At 43.1% G+C, this 22,499-nt stretch overlaps 1 protein-coding gene across 3 annotated transcripts in view; it reads right to left on the bottom strand.

Moving 5' to 3' along the window:
- The window catches only part of LOC135905210 (beta-hexosaminidase subunit beta-like), a 170,071-nt gene that overhangs the window by 47,081 nt on the left and 100,491 nt on the right, over positions 1-22,499 (bottom strand). For all 3 annotated transcript variants that reach the window (XM_065436224.1, XM_065436225.1, XM_065436223.1), the window contains 4 exons: positions 12,038-12,153; positions 8,457-8,567; positions 7,353-7,454; positions 1,813-1,921 (listed from right to left, as the gene is read on the bottom strand). In XM_065436224.1, the coding sequence (XP_065292296.1) occupies positions 1,813-1,921; positions 7,353-7,454; positions 8,457-8,567; positions 12,038-12,153 (438 nt within the window). The remainder of the gene's footprint in view (positions 1-1,812; positions 1,922-7,352; positions 7,455-8,456; positions 8,568-12,037; positions 12,154-22,499) is intronic.

Genomic DNA, 22,499 nt, shown 5'->3' on the forward strand with positions numbered 1-22,499 from the left:
GTGAGTTGGCCTTCTGGATTCTTCGTTCATGTGTCTCAAATTTACACAACAAAATTAATAACACCCTAATGGCTTCGGCAGCCTGTAACAAAGACACCACAATTAATCAGAAAACAGATTTTTGTTTTTTAAGGAAAGCACCGTGCAGAGGTTCAAGTATTCTTATTACGTAGACGCATTACTAGCAGTAGCGAGCCTCAGTAAATGTAAGATAATTACTAAAGCACTCCATAAATTTGTTACCATGACTTGAAATTTGAAATTTTATTTTAAAAATGCTGTAAATACGAATATGAAACAATCCAATGACCTAGGCATCTCCACATGCGACGTATCCTGAACTATAAGATCAGATTAGAGGTGGTCATCCTGCAACTCTATCCCAAAATATGTTAATATTCCACGCAGCTTCGTTCCGCCTTGCCAAAAGAAAGCTTTTTGGCAAATTATTAGCAGGACGAACGCCAGTGCGCTTCTTCACAGGTTTACTAAATATCTCGGCTCTGGGACTTGACACAAAATTCCTTATAAGTGCAAGTTTAGAGCACTGGCTGACTTCCATTCCACAATACAACCTGTGCGCCTAACCCATTAATTAAAAGCCCGCTAACCATTCTTGGCGTAAATCATAGGGTTTCAGTGACCCCACGTATTTACAAAAGTCCACCACTGCTATAAATCCGTTGCAGGAAAGAGAAATTCATCTGTACCGCAGTGTCTTACAAAAAAGGCAAAGAGAAAGCTTCGCTTTAAACAAATTATGCGAATACACATGTGTGCGCCCCAGAGTATTCATATGCATTAACTGTGTACAAGAGTAACATTTGGAATGTAGAACAGCCCTCGAAAATAGGACGACAAATAAAAGGTAGGGTGACATGTGCTTTGTCAGCGCGTGTCACGTCCATTTTTTCTTTGTCCTCGTATTCTTTAGGTGATGTTTCACATTTGAAACGAGAGTATACCAACCCGTCCAAGTTGCGGCACTTGTCAGGAACATTTTTGCTCAACTTCGAATTGCTGTCATGAGAAATGTGCTTGTTCGTTTAAAAGGTATTTAACAATACATTTAACCTACAATGAATACGCTAATGGTATGACATGTCCACCATATGTTGTCCTATGGCACGTTCTCCCATTCCTTCGTGGAACTCTTCCTTTCTTGATTCAGTGGTTTAGCCATTCTTAGAGCTTAGCCATAATAATTGCCTCCCGTTTGGACGTCGCTGCAACTATTGTCATACCGAGAGAGGCTCATACGGGCTACTTAGAGGCTCAGTGGCTTCGGCTTAGGCCCAGAGGCGCAGTGCCTCTTATGCATTGTGCTCACTGGCGATAGGCTTCAATGACCGTTCGGGCTGCACATGTAATAATAATAATAATAATAATAATAATAATAATAATAATAATAATAATAATAATAATAATAATAATAATAATAATAATAATAATAATCTTTAGTTCCATCAAAACGATGGAGGGGCCATGGGCAAAACCTGCTGAGCAGCTTGACTAGAGCCCACGGTCCCCACTACAAGGCAGCACAGGAGCATACATGAAACATACGGGAATCTAACATAAGACAAACGCAAAATTGATTCGATTTAATGTATCACAAGGAAATCAAATATTAGAATTGTTCAAAAACATGACATATCACGTGACACCTATATTGAACAAGCCCACGAACAAGGCAGTCACGCAACCAAATTAATTACTGAGAGAAAGCAATGCAGCTCGGAGATCTTATTTCTCTCAGCTAATAAGAAAATTCACGTTAAGCATTCAGATAAGCATCCAGACAATACTTGCCGGGGTTGCCCAGCTCAGGCACTATCCGGATCCCGCGGTCCCTGGCCTCGTTGATGACCCGGTCAACGTCCGAAGGCTGGTACACCAGTGTCTCCGGGTTGTACGCCCCCTGAGTGGGCGGCGAATAGAAATAAAGAAAAAGCTTCTGAAGAACAAGTATCTCTCATGGCTGAACAAAGGGGCAGCAGCATTATGGAGACCTAGAAAAATGTTTAAGCTACGCTGGTTTAGCCTTCTATAGCTTTCGGTGTGTTTTGGTGAGTAATTAATTGCTAGCGTGCAGAGTTGTTGGATGAGGCGTACCGATTGATTCACTGGCTAATCTTTCATATTTTAGTTAATTTTGCGTGGAGTGAACAGTTCTAAGTTAAATATATTCATTTGAACTGCCTATCCTATTGACGTTGCAAATCTTTACTACCGCTTTCTCTGTTTTTTCTTTTCATGGACGAGAGTTGATTAATGACAACGTGCTCAATCACAACATAAAAACTAGCAAGGGAATATGTTGGAAAATTGATACATTATACAAACAGATAAAGTACAATGTATATGAGCACTAAGAATAGACTGGACTGGTGGGCCCTCTATCCATTACATGCTTTATATGCTCGTTCATTACCTGTCAAAACACCTTACGACCTTACCTTTCTGACTTCGCACTTAGCGTGCGCTGCACCTCCTGTACCAGTACAGATACAATGATTTATAATTGACAGCTAAACATACATTTCGTACGATTTAGCAGATAATGCAGTTACTGGCTTTTACTGTAATTACTACCTCAAATTGGTTTCACGGAGAATAGAAAACTGAGGACGATGAAAAGTTTGTCTTAAAATGAAAGACAGCAAATATTTAAATCTTAGTAAGGAATGCACCGATTTTTAGTAAATAAGTATATAAGCAGACTCAACTTCAATTGCCATATAGGTATGCCAGGTATTGAGAGTGGCAGAAAAGGGTTCTTATATTTTGCAGATTTCTTCTGCAGCGAAATGTTAATATTTTCGCGAACCGTTGTAAACTAATGCAGCGTGCAGTGCATGGTATTATATGTTTTATTATGCTGTCAGACAAGTTGACTGAAGAACTTTACATAACCAGTGGCCCCAGGGGCACATAGTCAGTTCTCTTCAGGATCGACGCACATTTTAGACTGCACTATATTCGGGCTGCTTAATGCGGATAGCGACGTTGGTGTGTCACACTGACACTGCATATCCCTCGTAGGAACTGCAACGAGCCCAGCGGCAACGCGGCGTAGACTCCCACGCTGCTTCGAAGCCACGCGCCGAATGCCAAGCTAGTGTCCGGTCTGAGCAGAACCAGCCGCTCAATCGTGTGCCTTCCCTATCTTCTGCACTTTCCCGGACGCCAGTGACACACACCTTATTCACAAACGGAACTTACCCTTAACTTATGACTTAAGTAGCCGGTCGATGCTTAACGCGTTCCATTGACAAATCTTGTACTTAAAGTAAACTTTAATCGACACTTGAGTGGTGGGAAGTAAAGTACGGTCATTGGCAACCTTAAGTGGGACTTTCGCTACTCTCGCCTAGCAAGCAAGATGGCCGTCTGCAACGGCAGCCTCGACGACCTTGACGATCTCGCCGGACGTGTGCGCAATATTACGGTGGATGAGTCATATCGATACGTGTCACCATTACGGCCACGGCTTAAGGATCGACAGAATCCCATGGAAGTATACAACGACGCGGAATTCTCGTGGCGATAACACTTTTCCAAGCAAGCGGTGCTACGGCTGTTGTAAATGCTGCCACTGGTCCCCAAAGACAATGAGCGCGGTCACGCTGTGCAGCCGCTGTTGCAGCTTCTAATCGCGCTGCAATTCTATGGCGCCGGAACATTTCAGTTTGTCATCGTGAACCTCGTTAATGTTTCGCAAGCAACTGTGGTCTCGAATCATTGCACGAATGTCGAGAATTATTGCCGATACTTTGTTCCCGCAGCTCGTGAAGTTGCCAATGCTAATGATTTGGCATCCGTAATGGAGGAGTTCTACACCATCACACGGTTTCCTGGTGTGAGCGGGTGCATTGACTGCACTAATGTACCTATTAGAAGCCCCGAAGGAGATGACGCGGAGATTTTTAGCTGTCGAAAGGCTGCGACGGCGCGACATGAGCTCAAGGAACACGGCGCGTTCTTCTTCGGAAAAGTTAGTTTTCCTTTTTTCCATCGTCCGCGTGGGCTGAACACACGCAACGCACGCACACTCTCTGCGCAAGAACACCGCAAGTTTTCAGCATCAAAACAAAAAAAAGTCGGGACGGTGACGCACAGAACCGCATTGGCTGCGAGAACCAACGTGAACTTGTGGCCAGACGAGTTTGAGTAAAGCGCTAAAACCAAACCATTCGTTGTATTTTACCCAAAAGAATGCGCGTGCAAGCACCGACCTTGCAAGCACTGCAGCAGTTATATCCACATTACTTTGCTGCAAGAAAACTTTTTTTTTGCGATTGAACCTATCGTACACGTAAGATATTTACGTATCCTCGACACCAGACGACATACCTGAGTCGCAAAGTGTTACTTTCGAAAGTTATACTTAAGTGTCATTTTTGAAGTACTCTCCTAAGACTTTCCTAACACGTACTTTTCCCGCACCTCTTGACGCCCTACTTAAGTTCTGTTTCTGAATACGGGCCAGAGCTTCGACGCGAGCAGAACTACGCGTGGAGGGGCGTAACTTGAGCAGACTCGATTCCCAGCCTAGTTGTGCCATACGGAAAGTTGGCGTCGGGAGGTTCGTCGTAGAGCGACAGACACCCAATGACCCTCGGGTTCGGCCTACATTTTTGTACTGCAATATATGCGCGACCAGCACACGGTAATGCCCAAAATTGTCGCCAGATAGTCGCCGGATAGGTGTTACAAAAACTGGACTGAACACGCCAAGAATGCTTCGCTATAAAACAAAGCACAGTCGAAGTCGAACTACAGACCAATTTCACTGACGTCACAGTCATGCAAAACGTTGGAACACATCATTCATAAGCACATCACGCTCTTTCTGGAATCAAATAATTTACTGTCTAACATGCAACATGGGTTTAGGCGCGGTTTTAGCACGCTAACGCAGCTAGTTGAGTTCACGCATGACATTTCATTTAACATTGACGCAGGCAACCAGGTTGATGCCATTTTTATAGATTTCTCGAAGGCATTTGACACCGTTTTACATTCTAAACTTATTGTTAAACTTAATGCTGTACTGAATAATCCTCATTTGGTTACCTGGATTTTAAGCTTCCTCTCATTTCGCTCCCAGTTCGTCTCTTACAGTTTGACTGACTCCGCTACTGTTGATGTGACATCAGGTGTGCTCCAAAGCTTCGTCCTTGGGCCGCTTCTTTTTTTATTACACATAAACGATTCGCCATTTCACTGCTCTTCTAACACCCGTCTCTATGCTGATGACTGCGTTCTATATGAAGTGATTAAATCTTCTAATGATCATTATCGCCTTCAAGAGTCGTTTTCTAGGTTTCGCGATTGGTGTAACACTTGGCAAATGAACATTAGTTTCAATAAAACCATTCTGATGTCTTTCTGCAACAAATCTTTCCCCTCCCTTTTCAGTTACTCGTCCAATGGCCGTACAGTAGATAAGGTTTCTGAGTATAAGTATCTTGGTGTCATTTTTACGCATAACATGTCATGGTCCAAACACATTGACTACATATGCAGTAAAGCACTAAAAAAATTAGGTTACTTGAGGCGAACGCTAACCCGATCTCCTAAAGACACAAAGTTACTAATGTATAAATCTCTAATCCGCCCTGTTCTTGATTATGCATCTGTAATTTGGAGCCCGCATAAGCAGTTAGAGATTAATAAACTAGAGGCTATACAGAAAAAAAGCTGTGCGATTTATATGTCATCGTTACGATCGCGACTTTTCGCCCTCTTCAACACTTTCTTCCTTGAACCTAAACACGCTCTCTTCTCGTCGCCGTGTCGGGTCGTTGAAATTCTTGCATCGCATTGTCAATTCTTTAGTTAGGCTCTCAAATGATAATTACATTAACTTCGCGCCGGGATCATCAACGAGAAGACATCATGACCTAAACTTAATACCCTACTACGCACGTACTAACATGTTCAAATTCAGCTTTTTTCCCCGCTCAATCGAAGACTGGAATTCATTACCTGGGTCCATTCGCTCATGCTCATCCCAAATGTTTGCAACCGCCATCCCAGATGCATAATCATGGGTATGGGTATGGGCATAATCAGGCATGGGTATGCCTGGCAGCATTTGTATAACTTCTAGTGTATTCTTTGATCAGTGCTCTTTTGTAAAAGTGTTCACTTGTGTTTACCGCTGTATACTCCAATGTATGTTCTGTACATTTTATTAACCTACTCCTGCTATAGCGCAAATAGTGCTGCAGTATGTATAAATAAATAAATAAATAAATAAATAAATAAATAAATAAATAAATAAATAAATAAATAAATAAATAAATAATGTTGAAGTTATCGCAGCATATAATGAAGCTTTCTTTGTGTAACCGAGCAGCCGTCGCGCCAGTGAAATGTGCCGTCATTGACACGCCCCCAGCCTTAAGCACATGTTCCCCTTCAAATAGTATAAAGAGAAACGACCAAATTACTTTCAACGTGTCCTATTGGCTAAATAGACGTGTCTAGCATAAAAGTGATGAATATGACTCGATGTTCTAGGGAAAATCTATTTGTTAGATAAGAACAAGTAAGATTACAATGCGCACATCACGAGTAGTGTTCCCTTAAAAGTAAATTCTGTGCTCCTTTTCATATTGCTTATGGCTGTACTCTAAAGACTGCATATAGCTTTCTCACAAAACGAGGGCCCAGAAACATTAGAGTGCTCATTTAGTAGTCCGAACTGCTACCAGTGATATTGATAAATGAAGTAACAACGAATGACCAATTCGAAAGCCAACGCCAACAGCAAATTTGACATGCTCAGCGCATTATTTGTTTCTTAACTTCTATTCCCATTAAATAAAATTTAACATGTGTTAAAGACTGTAACCTTTGTTTCAATGCACATGGAAGGCGAAACAATGCGAAAAACATACTTTGAAAACGATTAAATCAATTGTTCTCGCCTTTATGAAGCGTAGTCAGTCGTATTCATAATCATTAAGAAGATACGGAATGTGCAGTGTAAGTGCAATCTCTCGGTTTTTTCAGCACCCGCGACGTTTAGACGTCTTTTTTTATTGCAAACAAACTACAGAGTAGGTCGATGCTCTTATAGCCGCACTCTTAAGGTAGTCGTGAATACCACGTTTGATGAATTACAACTTTTGTGCGCCCTAAATTATAGAAAGTAGAATCTAACCATATGATGTAAGCAGTTCTACTGCTTAACAATTCGCCCCATTTGTCCGCCGCACGTATCGATGCCTTCTTGCTATTCCTACATCATTCCTTGGGGAAAGAAGCGCTACCTCAAAGCAAAAGGTTAAAATGTGCAGCAAACGGTATTAAGGTTCTGCAGTATCGGCGTGACCCACCTTCAAGCTGAGGTCCGGGAACGCTTGGCTGACGAAAGGAAAAGAATATTCATCCACGATGCGCCAGTGAAGCACGTTCATCTTGTTAAGTGCCATGGCGTCCTGTACGCAAAATGAAAAAGGAGCACTGCGACAACCAGCGTGCGGTCTCCGACGAAATGCAGCGCACGAAATGGCGCTTAAGAAACTTCCATAGCTCAGTCTCGTACCTGAACGAATATGTTGGAGTGCCCCAGCATAACGTAGCGTTCACACATTTCAGGCATAGCAGAGCACCGCAAAGTCAATGAATGTACGTTTCTGTCGAATCAGGATGGCCGGGAAAGTGAACAAAGCCTCGGTACTTTGATTAGTTGAACATTTATAAGACCTGGAACTTCTGTGTGCCTGTCGAACTCTTGACAGCTTTCAGATTTTTTTTATGAAGAAGGTTAAATATATGCTGTGATATAGATTTCACAGAATTCGAACAAGTTTGATCAGTGGTCCGACCGCACCGTGAGTGACACTTCAAGAATAAAGCGGCAAGTGCCTTTCAGAGGGAGCATGTATGCATGCGCCAACGAAACTCCTTATCCCACTGTCCTGCCTCCTTCCTTGTCTTTTCAGCCAATGTCTCCAAGATCGCCTGTAAAATTCCTTGCTGTGAAACTTCTCACCCTTCTCTGCGAACCAGCCCAGTGTGAAGGAATCAACGGAGCCATTAGAACTTCCGCAGCGCATTTTCTCGGCAGTTGCGCAAACCTACAAACTTGGAATTGCGGGAGTTGGCAAATAATTACCTATAACATAATGAAAGAAATAAATAAATGGTAATTTTTTTCTAATAGTGCTTTTACAAACAAACTTTTTTCAGTCGTAAGCATTGTTTATTCCCTCCCTTGGCGATTTGGGATGCTGGCGAGCGTGGTGCCGCTAAACGGGTGGTTTCCTGTCTACACCTGGTAGATTCTGCAAAGACGCTGTTTCTTGACGCGCGGAGGGGTACGTGGCATTCGAACTATGCTTTTTCGGAAGAACTCGTCAAGTATTCCTCACTTTAAATCGACCATAGCTGCAAATGACTATGCGCACAAGCGCGTATGACATAAAACGGGCACTCGCCAGCGCTTCGACGATGGTGGCTACGGGAAGAAAATGGCTGCCGGTGTTCAGGAGTAGACCACGGTGCGAGAATCTGGGAGCGTCCACCACCTCGCTTTCATTGGCCCAGAACTGAAAGTACATGGAAGCACAGTTTCCGCAGCCGTGGTAACCATGAAGCCAACGACGAAGTCATCTTCAGTCGTTATTCTTTACATGAGACGGCTGACATGTTCTTGTTGTCCCTATCGGCATGTTTAATCGTTCCGATTTATGAACGTGTCCTCTAAACCCAAAGCAATCAGCGCTATACCCGCTGCGGTTGCTTAAGCGCTATTGTGTTGGGCTGCTAAGCACGAGGTCGCTGGATCGAATCCCGGCCACGGCGGTCGCATTTCGATGGGGGCGAAATGCAAAAACGTTCGTGGTGCTTAGATTTAGGTGCACCTTAAGAACCCCAGGTGGTGAAAGTGTCCGTAATACCGCACTACTTCGTGCTTCATAATCAGATCAAGGTTCTGGCACGTAAAATTTTATATTTTATTAATAATTAGCCCTATTCGTTAACTTTACTGATTCTCGGCGCTGACCAAGACAAAGTTTGTAAGAAAAAAAAACACACACCGCATTACGACGCAAGAAAAGTCAGTGCTAAAGAACACTCATCGTCAGGGTGGGCTTTATAGTCCTGTAGACGTAACCTTGTATCTTTTTTCCTCGTCTTCTTCTTTCCACAAGAATACCAGTACTAGCATGTCTGACAAGCTATCTCAATCAAAAGCTCCGCTAGAGCACACAAATGCCCGAAGAAAGAAAAAAGGCTAGAAGGAAGGTCACGAGATCATTTTCAAGCCCAGTTGTAAAAAGTGTAAAAGAAGTATCACAGGAAAAGGCCATGACTGCTGCGAGCGGGTACAAAACGTCAACGTTCACGCATGAAGTTACATCCTATGATGTCACATCCGTCTGCTTGCATAGAGTTTACCTTTCGGGACTGGTCGCACTGTGAGGTGCTCCGTATTCCGTGCCTACTTACAGCATAATTTATATTTCCACTCTATATACGTGTAATGAAAGGTTGGGGCTGTGGGCTGCTTGATGCGTTACGTCTAAATTATTTTAATTTACGTTATGGTGTTTTACGAGCCAAAACCACGATCTGATTATGAGGCACACCGTAGTGGAGGACTCTGGAGATTTGGACAACCTGAGGTTCTTTAACGTGCACATAAATATAAGTACACGAGTGTCTTCGTATTTCGCCCCCATCTAAATGCAGCCGCCATGGCTGGGATTGAATCCTGCGACCTCGTGCAGCAACCCGACACCATAACCACTAAGCAACCACGGCAGGTTGCATTACGTCTACTGCCATATCTGTCATACTGCCATGCCTGTCATATGACTACCATTATTACATTTTCCTGTACTTTGTAGAGTGCTGAAGTACATAACATTACATAGCAAAGAGCTATGTAAATAGTGGTCATATAATGTTCAAAGACCAGTGTGATGGTCTTCTCAATACATAGCAAAGAGGTATATAAATAGTGGCCATCTCATATTCAAAGACCAGTGTGATGGTCTTCTCAAGAGAGGTCGAGGTTAAGTTCCTCTGCAGATTTTTTTACAGAGGTAGATTTCTAGGAAGAAGTCAGACAACAAGAATATACCTATGTTACCCTGGGTTGGAGCATTTAATTGTGGAAAGGGTGTATAATACATCAGTATTTTTCGCATGACACGAAGAAATAACTCAAATATGTAAAATATTTTAAGTAGCATCAATGAGTAATTGCAAGCTGTGCACACCTACACCCAAAACGCAGGCCATCAGCTGCTTTGTTGGACCGTCTAGTGCATTTTCGATGTCGGAGTAATTTTTGTCTGCCTTTTGCTCAAGTGCACTCCCAGACAAAATGGAGTATGAATGAATGAATGTGTATTGTTTAGTGGCGCAAGGGCCAAGTATGGCCAAAGAGCGCCATGACTGATAATGTTGTGTTAAGCGCCGATTTGTGAGTTGCGATGGTGGGATGTGACATGGCTGTAAAGTGGCCTAAAATCAATCCGTATCATAAAAGCGTAAAATGATATATAATATAAAATTATGATAGTGATACATATAGTTGTCTATGGATCTAGTACGCGTGATCAGTGATCGTGGAGCTAAAATGAAAAAATGTGGAAATACCACCTCAGCCTCTGGGAGGCCTTTGAGCCCAAAGGCTGGGAGGCAGGTGCTTTCTTTTAGTGCAGTTATCGCAGCAGAAACCTCAGTTAAGAGGCCGTGCTACGGATTTCCTGGTGATGTGACATGAAAACTGTGTACATCTTTTAAAAATGCGAACAAGTATTGATATTTAAAGAGCGGTTCCATACCTATGATCATAAGAGGATGAAGGGGAATTTGTTGACGGTGTGGTAATGGAAAATGCTTTTTCCTATTAGCGTCTAATTCAGTGCATTGCAGCAGGATGTGAAGCACAGTAAGTGGCTCACCACATTTATCACACATGGGTGGATCGCCACCGGACAAGAGGTATGCGTGTGTGCTGTATGTGTGTCCTATCCTGAGTCTGCAAAGTGTTAGTTCTGTGTGGCGGTTCTTTGATACCGGCGGCCAGTTGCCAAGATACGGCTTGATAACATGTAGTTTATTTTCTGTTTGTTCGTCCCACAAGCACTGCCAGAAAGCCCTTAGCTTTTTTCTTATTGAGGGCTTGAGGTCCATTACAGGGACAGTCGTGGAAGTGTTGGAAGCGTTCGCGTGGACGGATGTGGCTAGCTCGTCAGCCAACACGTTTCCCTCTATCTCTCGGTGCCCCGGCACCCAGCATACGACGATATGCTGTTTGGACTGATAGGTTGTGCATAATGCTGTGTAAAGAGATAGAATTACAGGGTTTTTATATTTCCTGACAGTTTTCAAAGCATTTACAACACTCAAAGAGTCTGTGTATATAACTGCCTTTGGGATATTAGATTCATTAATGTGTTTAACGGCAGCCAATATCGCGTAGGCCTCTGCTGTGAAAATGCTTGTGTTAGGGTGCAGAACACCGGCATCTGAAAAAGATGGACCGACCGCTGCGTAAGATACGCCAAAATTACACTTCGATGCGTCTGTAAAGAATTCAGGAGAGGAGTATTTGTGCTGTAATTCGAGGAAGTACATTCGTATATGCGCGACAGGCGCGTGCTTTGTGACAGCTACGAAAGATGTATCACAGTCTATAGGTTGCCACTGCCACGGCGGGGGCCGTATAGCAGGGGACATAAGGTGGTGAAACGCGAATTTAAGAGATGCGATGGCATGAAGAGAATCGGCTAATGGGGGAAGAGAAAACTGAAACGGTAATCAAACGGACAAGGGCGGCATGGTGTCTGACATTGTCAGAGAAAGTGTACAACATTCTCACTGCTGAATTTTATGCATATCGAAGCACTCATAACTGCCAATCGTAAATTCAGAGATGTCCGAGTCATGTTGAAAAACGTGACGGGATTTGCAAGTTTTGGTTAGCAACTTATTTGAAGGAGTCAGCGATTTTAGTACTTTACATTACTACAGTACCATAACCGAAGTATGAGGAACTCACATGTGTGGCGTTGTACCGACGCACGAGTTGGCTGAAGGACTCCAGGCCGCGCATAAGGCCCCATGCAGAGCGGGAGGTCAGTACCGACGGTCGCGAAGATGAGAGTACTAGGTGGTCTGCAAGTTATGACAGGTTTGCAAGTGACCCAAAGAAATGGCGCGATGGCTACGACGTTATGTTATAGAGCACAAGGCCGCGGGTTCAATTCATGGTCGCAGTGGTTGCATTAAGAAAGGTTTGGACTGAAAAAACCTAATTATACTAACTGTCAAAAGTAGTTTGAATCCCTGTGGAACCTGCAAGACTCCTTAGCGAATAAGAAAGCATAATGCCCCTTGAGATGCGTTCATCCGCGCCGCGTCGTGTGCTCAGTGCCTGCTGATTTCGCGGTGTACGACGTTCATGCGCAAATGTCCTAAAATGACACGTCTCGCTGTAAAATATATTGTATCGAGAAGAAACAGAACTGTAATCCTGCGACTAATCAGACAGATACGCTCAAAACTGTGTTCTGCTGCGCAAGGATATTGCCTGTGTACGCCTCGTACCTTCGGCAGTGGGGCAAATGACCAGTGAGATAGAGTATAGATACTTAGGTTTCGTTGCACAATACTTCACCTCCTGCAGTGAATGTAATTCTGAAGCGCTTCTCTATTCGGTGCCACTCAAATCTTGATATAGAGAGGCATACCTTTTGTTCCTTTTACATCATCAACAACGAAAAATAATACGCTGCTTTGTTCTTGCTGAAATTTCGCCGCGAGATCGCATTTGACAGTCCCGATGGTTCAATAAACGCTTTGCCGTATTACCTGCCTAATATTCAGAATACATAGTCATCTGGCAACACTGGCCACGTCCGCCAAGTTCTTTAGGGCGCAATTGCCAGCTGGCTACACGCTGTGAGGCTCCGCGATCGGTACCGTGCGGCTATTTGGAAACAGTCGCTTTGATCATCCAGCAATTAACAAACGCCAAACTTCTCTGCTCTGCCACTAATAAAGGAAGCCAGGCTAGCGGATTTTTGCACCTGCGACGATTTGTTCGGACGGCATTTTGAAGAAGCATATTGATTTGAAACTGAAATTTACCCGCCGAGCCTCTTTCCTCGGTAACGTGTGCTTCGAAAATTTGCGAAGTGCCCCGAGAAATTGCTCAATCGCTCCGGAATTTTGGCGCCAAGCCTCTAAACCAGCCTTGCATTTCAGCAAAATGCCCCAGGTCCGTTGCGTCCGCAAGCAAACGCGCCGCACGAGAAAGATCGAAGCAGTCCCTCGAGGCTGACAGCTGCTTGAGCAATAAGAAGTGTGGCTTTTCCGTTCGCAGCAGAGGCTCGCTTCGAGCCTGCTATTTGAAATTGTGCCTTAGGCAGCACAAGCATGTCCTATTAAAATAGAGGAAATACGTGATCGGTAACTCCAGTGACAGGATTTGGTTCCGTGCGCTGCTTCTTTTGCCCTCCGCAGCGTTAACGTATGGAGTTTCCGCGCGATAGAACGTTGCGCGTTTGCTCTTTTGCTAGTGCTCTATACAGTGCTTAATTCTCACACTGATTTTCTGCTTCGGACGCATGCACCTCGAGGACCTTAGAGTTCACAGACGCTCTGGCTGAAAGCACAGCGCAATAACACCAGCAACACTGCAAAACTGCGGCTAGGCCCACCTAAATCCGGGTTTCGATACAGAGCCTAAAACTAAGAAGCCTAATGTAATTAGATACCGAAGAATTTTCTTAATTTTTTTTTAATTATGGGTTTCACGTTCCAAAACCACTTTCTGATTATGAGGCACGCACGCCGTAGCGGAGGACTCCGGAAATTTCGACCACCCGGGGTTCTTTAACGTGCACCTAAATCTAAGTACACGGGTGTTTTCGCATTTCGCCCCCATCGAAATGCGGCCGCCGTGGCCGGGATTCGATCCCGCGACCTCGTGCTCAGCAGCCCAACACCATAGCCACTGAGCAACCACGGCGGGTTACCGAAGAAAAGTATCGAAAATGAATGCACATGCGTTTCCACATCACGCTGTGCTGTGAGGCAGCGAAAGTGCGAAAGCTTTTCAGTAGAGCGCTCGGGCCATCGCCCATCTCTATCGCTGGCGCGCTTCTGCGAACAAGTACAGCAGCAACGTGCACCAACGGTGTCGCATCTCTTCCATTGTTTTCCAGAAACTGTTTTGATGAACACTGCTGAGCTTCCTTAACTTTTTAGTGAATTCGTGACAATATAAGTTCGACGCGGAAGTTTGAGACAAGCGCTCTCAAGCCAGCGATAAAATGTTGTACCACTCTCAGCGCCCATGTCTTTCTGTTTATGCAGGAGACCTAATTCTTACGGAATGAAGCACATTATTTTAAAAGCTGGATGTAGCTCGAGATTCCAGGCTCCATCCCGAGATTCCGTCGTTTGGAAAGCGCGTCATATTTTTTCGCCTACTGTCAAGTATTTAAAGCCGATATAACTGACGGTCTGAGGTGCGTTGTAATATTGTGCCAGTTCATATGCCAGCAAACGTGAAACAAGAAAACATATATATTACATACACACATGCTGACATACATAGTAGGAAGAGGGGGGAGGCAGAGTATGTCATTTGCCCCCCCCCCCATCACTATTGCAAGCGGGCGCTCTCGGTTACACACTGAAAAACTCAACAAAACTACAGCTGAAGCTAACTTTTCTTTCCGAATAGAGTGACCACATAAGCAATGCTTTTCTTGCTACGCATCCCCTGCTTGGACAGCGGAGATTTCCTTTTGTGCCTTCTTGGGACGCCCTGTACCGGACGAAGCGCGGGATTCGCTTTACATGTTCACGCGCAAGGCAGTACCCGCCCTAACAAATGTCAGCTAGCGCAACTATCCTACCCAGGATTTTGGGACCGCTACATCCGCATCCAAAAACACAATTAGCTTCCTACATTTAATCTGCGGCCAAGTCGGAAGTCAGGATAAAATATAATCAGCCGCACCCAACTACTGTTGCGCTTTACGGCATGAAATCCTTACGGCGTGAAATCGTCGGATTATCAATTGCTAGAACTATTTATACTCTCTCCAGAGATAGCCTACATAGCGTTGCAGTCTGAGTATCTTACCACCATCAAAAATCAAATGAAACCTGTTGAAGGTGTAACTGCCTAATTTTATTGCCTAATCAGGAGTTATCGTAGATATGCTCATGAAAATGACCTCTGTTGAACGTGCAGAGCCATCTCGATACGAATAGAAAACTGGCTCGAATTTTTTCTAAAGGCATGTGTCACTTCTGATTTTGACGATTTCGTTTTCAGGCTGTTTATAAATAAGAGCAAGACTAGTACTTGTTTCCCGGCAAGAGCAAAACAGCAGATATTTCGTATTTTGCAAAATTTAGGGCCACTTTTTGGTGACGTGTACCGAAAATTTGCACAGTGTAGGTTGCTTATGTCCTTTGAGAACATGTACTGAAAAAGTAACGTTTTATCTATTTTTATGCATTATACGCAGCATTTAGTTGTTTTGTCCCGGTATCCTCGGTAATCCAATTTGTAGATAGTTGCTCGTTGAAGCATTACCGGGTGTCATACTGCCGCTAAACGAAATGTTTCCCAGACCCCTAAAACAACAGCATCAGAGACGGTCGAAATTACGTGACATTAGAGAGAACTTTAAACGCAATGCTTTGCGAAACTTTCACTTTCTTGCTTTAAATGCAAGTGTTGCAGATTAGCCTACTAAACCCCCGATTTGCGTGTGTTTTCGTGCATCATACGAGATTCGTAGTTTCATTCTCCGGTATGTCCTTTGGGAGATAAACAAGGCATCTTGTTTATATCTGGGAAAAATTAGGGGCATGGTATGGCCAATATGTAGGCAATGTTCCAAATGGGTGGGCTAAATACTCACCAGTAGAATATGTATGCAAGTGGTCCATAGCGTTATTAGTCTGTTTTACGAGTGGTGTAATACTTAGACGGCTGCGCTGGCTTAACCAACTACAACTGAGGTCATATTTTGCGAACATAACGACAACAATACGCCAAGTTTATGTGCGATGGTAAACGCGTGTTGATCAAAGACAGCATTAAAAAAATGTAAGCAAGTGCTTGAAAGTGCCACGCTGCTGCCATTAGCTAGGCTTCCCAATGTCCCAACTGTGCGTTTCAGGTATTTTGTACTTTGAAGGAATAGGCTGCATTGTAAGTGCAATGTGTCGCGTAGATTTAACGTTTCGGGTATGTTTAGAATCGTTACGAATAATTATTGAAGCCTCATGTTGTTGTTTTTTTTCTTTTTCGTGTGTGAATGTGTGATATATTAGTTTCCCCTGGTGTCCTCACTGAAGGAGGAAGATTCATTATGTCCGGTGACAGTAAGGACAAGATAATGGGTGATGTGTAGGTGAAGTTCAAGACAGATGGGCAATTCGAGCTTTCGCAATAAAATGTGTATGCAAGCACTCTACATTGTTATGAGCGTGTCTGATGAGCGGGGAAGTATTGAGCCCGCTGCCCTGGTAGAGCTACATATAAAAGCCACCAAGACCAAATTTAGCAAAAAATGGTGGTACGCTAAGGAAACTCTATGTGCGAAGTTAAATACGGTTGGATCAAACACAGCCTTTGTAAAAAAATCTCTTATACAAGTGTTAGAACATGTGATATGGCCGCTATCAGCTATGCTTCCCAGTGCCCCGGCATAGCTATAAGTCACATGTTTATATATTGTGGAAGGGGTACGGAAGACATGGTTTATGCAAAATACAACAACATTTTTCCGTTCCTGGTGCGGTTAGAAGCGTTGCAAATTATTACTGAGCCGTCGTGTTCCTTTCCATATCTTCAGGTGTCATAACATGTTCCGACTTGGTTTGTATGTTCTCGGAGAACTATACAAGACATGTGACTAATAATAACATTTGCAGCATATGCGCATGCAAGAAATTTGGAGTTTTATCAATGCGTTTTGCGAACAAAAGAATATAATCCATTGTCCCGGAACAACTGTAAAATCAACGGATATCAAATCTAGCAGAAATTAACTGGAGAATGGGGAGGAGTGGAGGACACCATGGTAAATGGTATGGCGGAGTAGCATGTGTGTTGATGAACTACTGGCTTTTTAAAAATTCCCAACAAGCAGCACTCCAAACAAGGGAAATTTTTATTTTATTTTATTTATTTTTATTTGCAACATACTGCTGAACAGGAAGGGCACTCAAACGTACGAGGCATATAAGAAACAAGGCAAGCAAAACAAGAAAACCCAAACAAAGAAATATAGATACTATGCAATAAATACAAATAGATTTGCATAACAGAGAACATATGAGTAACGCACTTCATTAGGAGAGTTTTAATACATCGTGGGCCGGCAGTTCTACTCAGGCACTGTTCGGAGGAAAAAAGAAAATTTGTATGTATTTGTCCTGGCGAAATCAGAGGTTAATGCAAATGCGTGATCATGACGTGTGCGCCTTGTGGACAAATGGGTCACGTGTGCCTAGGGGTCTAAGGGTAATTCACGATTAATTAGTTGCTGTAGGAAATTCAGGTCAAGTACCTGCCTCTGTGTCTCGAGGAAGGTAATGTCATTTGGCATCACGGGGGAATCGGTGCGGTTAAACTTAGAATAAATGAAACGAAGAGGCTTTGTATGAATTCTCTTTATGATTTTAATGTTATGGTTAGTGTATCATCATCATCATGATCAGCCTATTTTATATGTCCACTGCAGGACGAAGGTGATCTCCAACTGCGATCTCCAACTACCCCTGTGCTGCGCCAACAGATTCCAACTAGCGCCCGCGAATTTCCCAATTTCATCACTGCACCTAGTCTTCTGCCATCCTCGACTGCGTTTCCCTTTTTTTGGTATCCATTCTGTAACCCTAATGATCCAACGGTTATCATACCCGGCGCATTACATGACCTGCCAAGCTCCATGTTTTTCTATTAATGTCAATTAGATATCGTCTATACCCGTTTGCTCTCTGATCCAAACCGCTCTCTTTCTGTCTCTTGAAGTTATGCCTAGCATCCTTGGTTCCATCGCCCGTTGCGCGGTCCCTAAACTTGTTCCCAAGCTTCTTTGTCAGACTCCAAGTCACTGCCCCATATGTCAGCACAGGTAAAATGTACTGATTGTATACTTTCCTTTTTAATTTTAACGATAAGCTTCCAGTCAGGAGCTCACGGTGTCTGCCGTATCCGATCCAACTAATTTTTATTCTGTGAATTGTCTTCTCATGGTCAAGGTTCTTCGTGATTAGTAGACCTAGGTACCTGTTTAGCGTATGGATCCCATATAATGCAAGCGTACTCTAGCTTAGGTCTGATGAAAGTCAAATAAATTAATTTATTTTTATTTTCTACATACTGTAGACCACATTGTCGTCCTTGCAGGATGGGCAGACATTAAGTACAAGGCATATACAAGATATGTTCGTATACATTCATAAAATATATAAACTTTACAAGGATATATTGCTCACAGAAACACTTAGGGAAAAGATCAAAACGCAATACCTAAATCAAGCCATGGTGCAAACAGAACGATGTAAAAAAAAAGGCAAGGGAATTGCACATCAAACGCAAGGGAATTGCACACCAAAGGCAAGGGAGTTTGAGAATCGAGGACTTTCCTTGCTCATTCAACAGCAAGGAGAACACATTCTATGCAAAAACAAAAAAAAGACAATAAAAACTTACATAAAAGACAGTCACATGTTGTAAGGGGCGGGCAGTGAATTCCATTCAGAAATAGTCCGGGGAAAGAAGAACTTATAGCCGTTTGTTCTAGCATAAATAGGTGTCAGTGTATCCGGACGATGGTGTCGTGTATACCTTGTGGAGAGATGACTTACATATAGTGAAGGGTCCAGAGCCAATTTGTGATTAATTAGATTATGTAAGAAATCTAGCCTGTGTTTCTGTCTTCTCTGTTCTTGTCGTTAGCCAACATCAACTCTGACGGCGAGTCCGAACTTTTGAACTTGGAATAAATAAAACGAACAGATTTTCTCTGTATTCTCTCAAGTTTGTTAACATTGACTTTGGTATAGAGATCCCATGCAACGCAAGCATATTCAAGTTTTGGCCTGATGTAGGTTAGGTATGTGAGTAGCTTAACGTTGGAGGGGGCATTTCTTAGTTTGTGTCGCAGATAGGTTAGCTTCCGAAAGGCAGAAGAACATGTGTTGTCAATGTGAAGCTTCTAAGAAAATTTATTAGTGAACGTTACGCCAAGGTACATGTAACTCTCAATTTTCTTTAATGGAACAGATCCCATTTAATAAGCGTACTCCAGGGGATTCTTTTTATGCGTTATGCGAAGAGAGACAGTTTTATCTATGTTTGCAGCCATGCCCCATTCTTCGCACCACAAAAATATATTATTCAAGCTGGAGTCAGGTTCCTTCCGATCATCCACGGACTTAATAGTACAAAATACAACGCAGTCATCTGCAAACCGCCTTATTTGTGTTCTAGATTTGACGACGGTAACAGTGTCACTAATATATAAAACAAAGAGCAATGGACCCAGGGCACTGCCCCAGGGCACTGCCCCAGGGAACATTTGAAGTGACTGGTAGATATCCCGAATTGTGATCGTCAACTGAAACATACTGTTGGCGATTATCCAGATAGTCTGCAATCCAGGTAATTATGATGCCCGGAAGGTTAATGTTCCTTAATTTTAGAATTCGCTTTTGTGAATTACCCTATCGAATGTTTAACTGAAGTCCCCCCCCCCCCCCAAAAAAAAAGCTGCATCAATTTGACCGTTGGCATCTAAAGGTTTGGCAATTGAATCAATTATTGTTACTAATTTTGTGGTAGTGGAATAACCTTTCCTGAAGCCATCTTGAGCACTCGTTAGTATGGAGTGTTCATCTAAGAATTCAGTAATGCGAGTTGCGATTATGTGCTCGAAAAGTTTGCAGCACGATGATGTTAATGATATGGGGCGGTAATTCTCGAGCAATAATCGATCGCCTTTTTTAAAGACCGGAACAACTCGAGCCATCTTCCAATCTTCGGGCACTTTCGCGCATAACAAAGATGCCCTGAATAATACCACTAAAAACTTGGCAACAGTTTCGGCGTATCGCCTAAGAAACACATTCGGGAGGTTGTCAGGGCCAGGAGTTGTTTTGGTTTTTAACTTGAGCAACATAGACACAATGCCTCATGCTTTTCAAACACTGCAGAACTCAAAGATGAGCCTGATCGTGCACGGGAGAATACGCTATGAAAATGAGTGGTAAAATGTTGTGCGATTGCATTCAGGTCGTTAAGAATGGTGACATTACCTGCAATTTCCGTCATATTCTTCTTGCTATTGCCAAGGTATCCCCAAAACTTATCCGGTGCGTTTTTATAAAGTTGGGCAATGTTGTGGAAAAATAAAAAAAAATTTCGAATCGCGCACGGCGCATGACAGCTTTTTTTTTTGGAGTTCCGTGATAGCGACCGTGCGTGGATGCTTCTTTTTTATTCGTTTGATTTTGCGCCTTAGTTGTACTATTCCACGCATCATCCAAGGCGTACTTTTATTGAATTTCTTAGTTTTAGTGGGCATGAATGTATCTATGCATTGCCTGCACATTGTAGTAACGCGGTCCAAAGTGTAGACACATCACTACCATCATCTGTCAAGCGCGTAAGACAAGTTTCCATGTAGTCAACTATGCTGGCGTCATCCGCTCTGGTGTAATCTTTAAAATATTTGGTTTGGGCAGTTTTAGGAACGGTAGTTTTGACAATTGGCGAGGAAAGTGCAATAAGGTAATGGTCAGATAAGCCATCTTCGACTGACACGGTATCCTCGGAAAAGGTTCGGTTTAAAAAAATAACATCTAATATAGAACATGATGACCCTTGCACACGCGTGGGTTCATTAACCACTTGAATAAGATCATGTGTTAGCATAATGTCAAAAATAATGTTAGAATTTGCATCAGCCTTATTGTTTGCTTGGAGGAGCTTCCAATTGACACCGGGCAAGTTGAAATCACCGATCAAAAAAAATTTCTGATTTTGGTAAAGAGACATGTGCTCTTTAACTTTATTCAAGTAGTCTGGTGTAGCATCAGGTTGTCTATAAAATGCGAACAGCGCAAAGGATTGACCCCAGCACGATAACCTAATGCATAGGTACTCTCGTTCGAAACTATCACCGATAAGCGTGGCTCCGATTTGATCTTTAACTAGACCGGCTATACCTCCGCCTCTGCGCAGTCCCAATTACGAAATACTTTGTAATTGGGTGGAAAAACAAGTTAATTTGTTATATCGCTGCGCAATCAGGCTTCCGTTATGACTGCGATGTGCGGATCGTGTTGTAGCAAGTGAATTTCTAGGGAATCTGTCTTGTTCCCCACGATACGAGCATTAAAATTCACGATACGCAGACATTTATCCTTGGCTGAAACTGAATGTCTGTGGATGGCAGGTTAGAAGATTTCTAGACCTGAAAGTTCTGAAACATCGTCTGGATCATCGGCGACTCTCGTGCCTATTTCTGCGCTTGCGCGTGACGGCGGGTCGTTGGGCGGTATGGTATATCTGCGTCGTGGTTTTAACAGGAATTCTTTCATTTTTTTTCCTCGCTCCAAATATAAGCTGTACTATTGGTGTATAATTTGTCAAAAGCTAAGGAAACTTTATCACCCTTCTCGCGGTTTTCTTTCGCACTTGCCCACAGCTTCCTTCTAACTTCTCGAACTTTTCGCGAATAGTCTTCACTTATTGATATAGTAGTGTTCTTCAGTTTGTGGCATTGTTTAAAAATTCACGCTTTGTCTCTTGTATCGAACAATCATAGGATGACAGGTCGTTTCTTTTTCGTGGACGGGCGACCTAATCTATGTATTCGTTCAATAGCTATCGGGTTTAGTTTGAGAAGTTCTTGGAACATATCTTTATTTACGGCTGTTTCCAGTGATTCGCCGTTTTCACTCTCTGGTTCTGTTAGGCCAAAAAGTCTCAGGCCAAGGTTCTCAAATTCGTCTATTTTCTTTTCAAGGGTCAGAACAACTTCGTTAATATTTGAAAGCCGGTTTTGGCATAAAGTGACCTTGTCTTCAAGTTTCGATAAAGCGTCAACCTTTTTTTTAAATTTCAACCGGGCGGTTTTCTTTGATATCCTTAATATCAGCTGCCATTTCCTTAAGTTGTTTCAAGATTTGAGCAACTTCGAGACCGGGGTTAGTTTCAATGTCCCCTCCTAAAGACAGTAACTTCCAGAGGCAAAAAACATCAAGCAAGCAACACAGCCATGTGCACGGTAGCACTAGTAGAAAAGGATCGCTTGAACGGTAACACTTGCCGTAATCCTTTCTCACCTGCACAAAGAAAAGCAGAGGGTTGGACCGCATTCTTTCGGTGCCACTGTGCCCAGTGGTCGCGTACTCCAAAGGGTGGCCCTTTATACTTGTTCCGCACGGTGTCGCCACTTGCAGAGGCTGGTTTGACC

The sequence above is a fragment of the Dermacentor albipictus genome, chromosome 3 (assembly GCF_038994185.2).
Source record: "Dermacentor albipictus isolate Rhodes 1998 colony chromosome 3, USDA_Dalb.pri_finalv2, whole genome shotgun sequence".
NCBI classification, from domain to species: Eukaryota; Metazoa; Arthropoda; class Arachnida; order Ixodida; family Ixodidae; genus Dermacentor; species Dermacentor albipictus.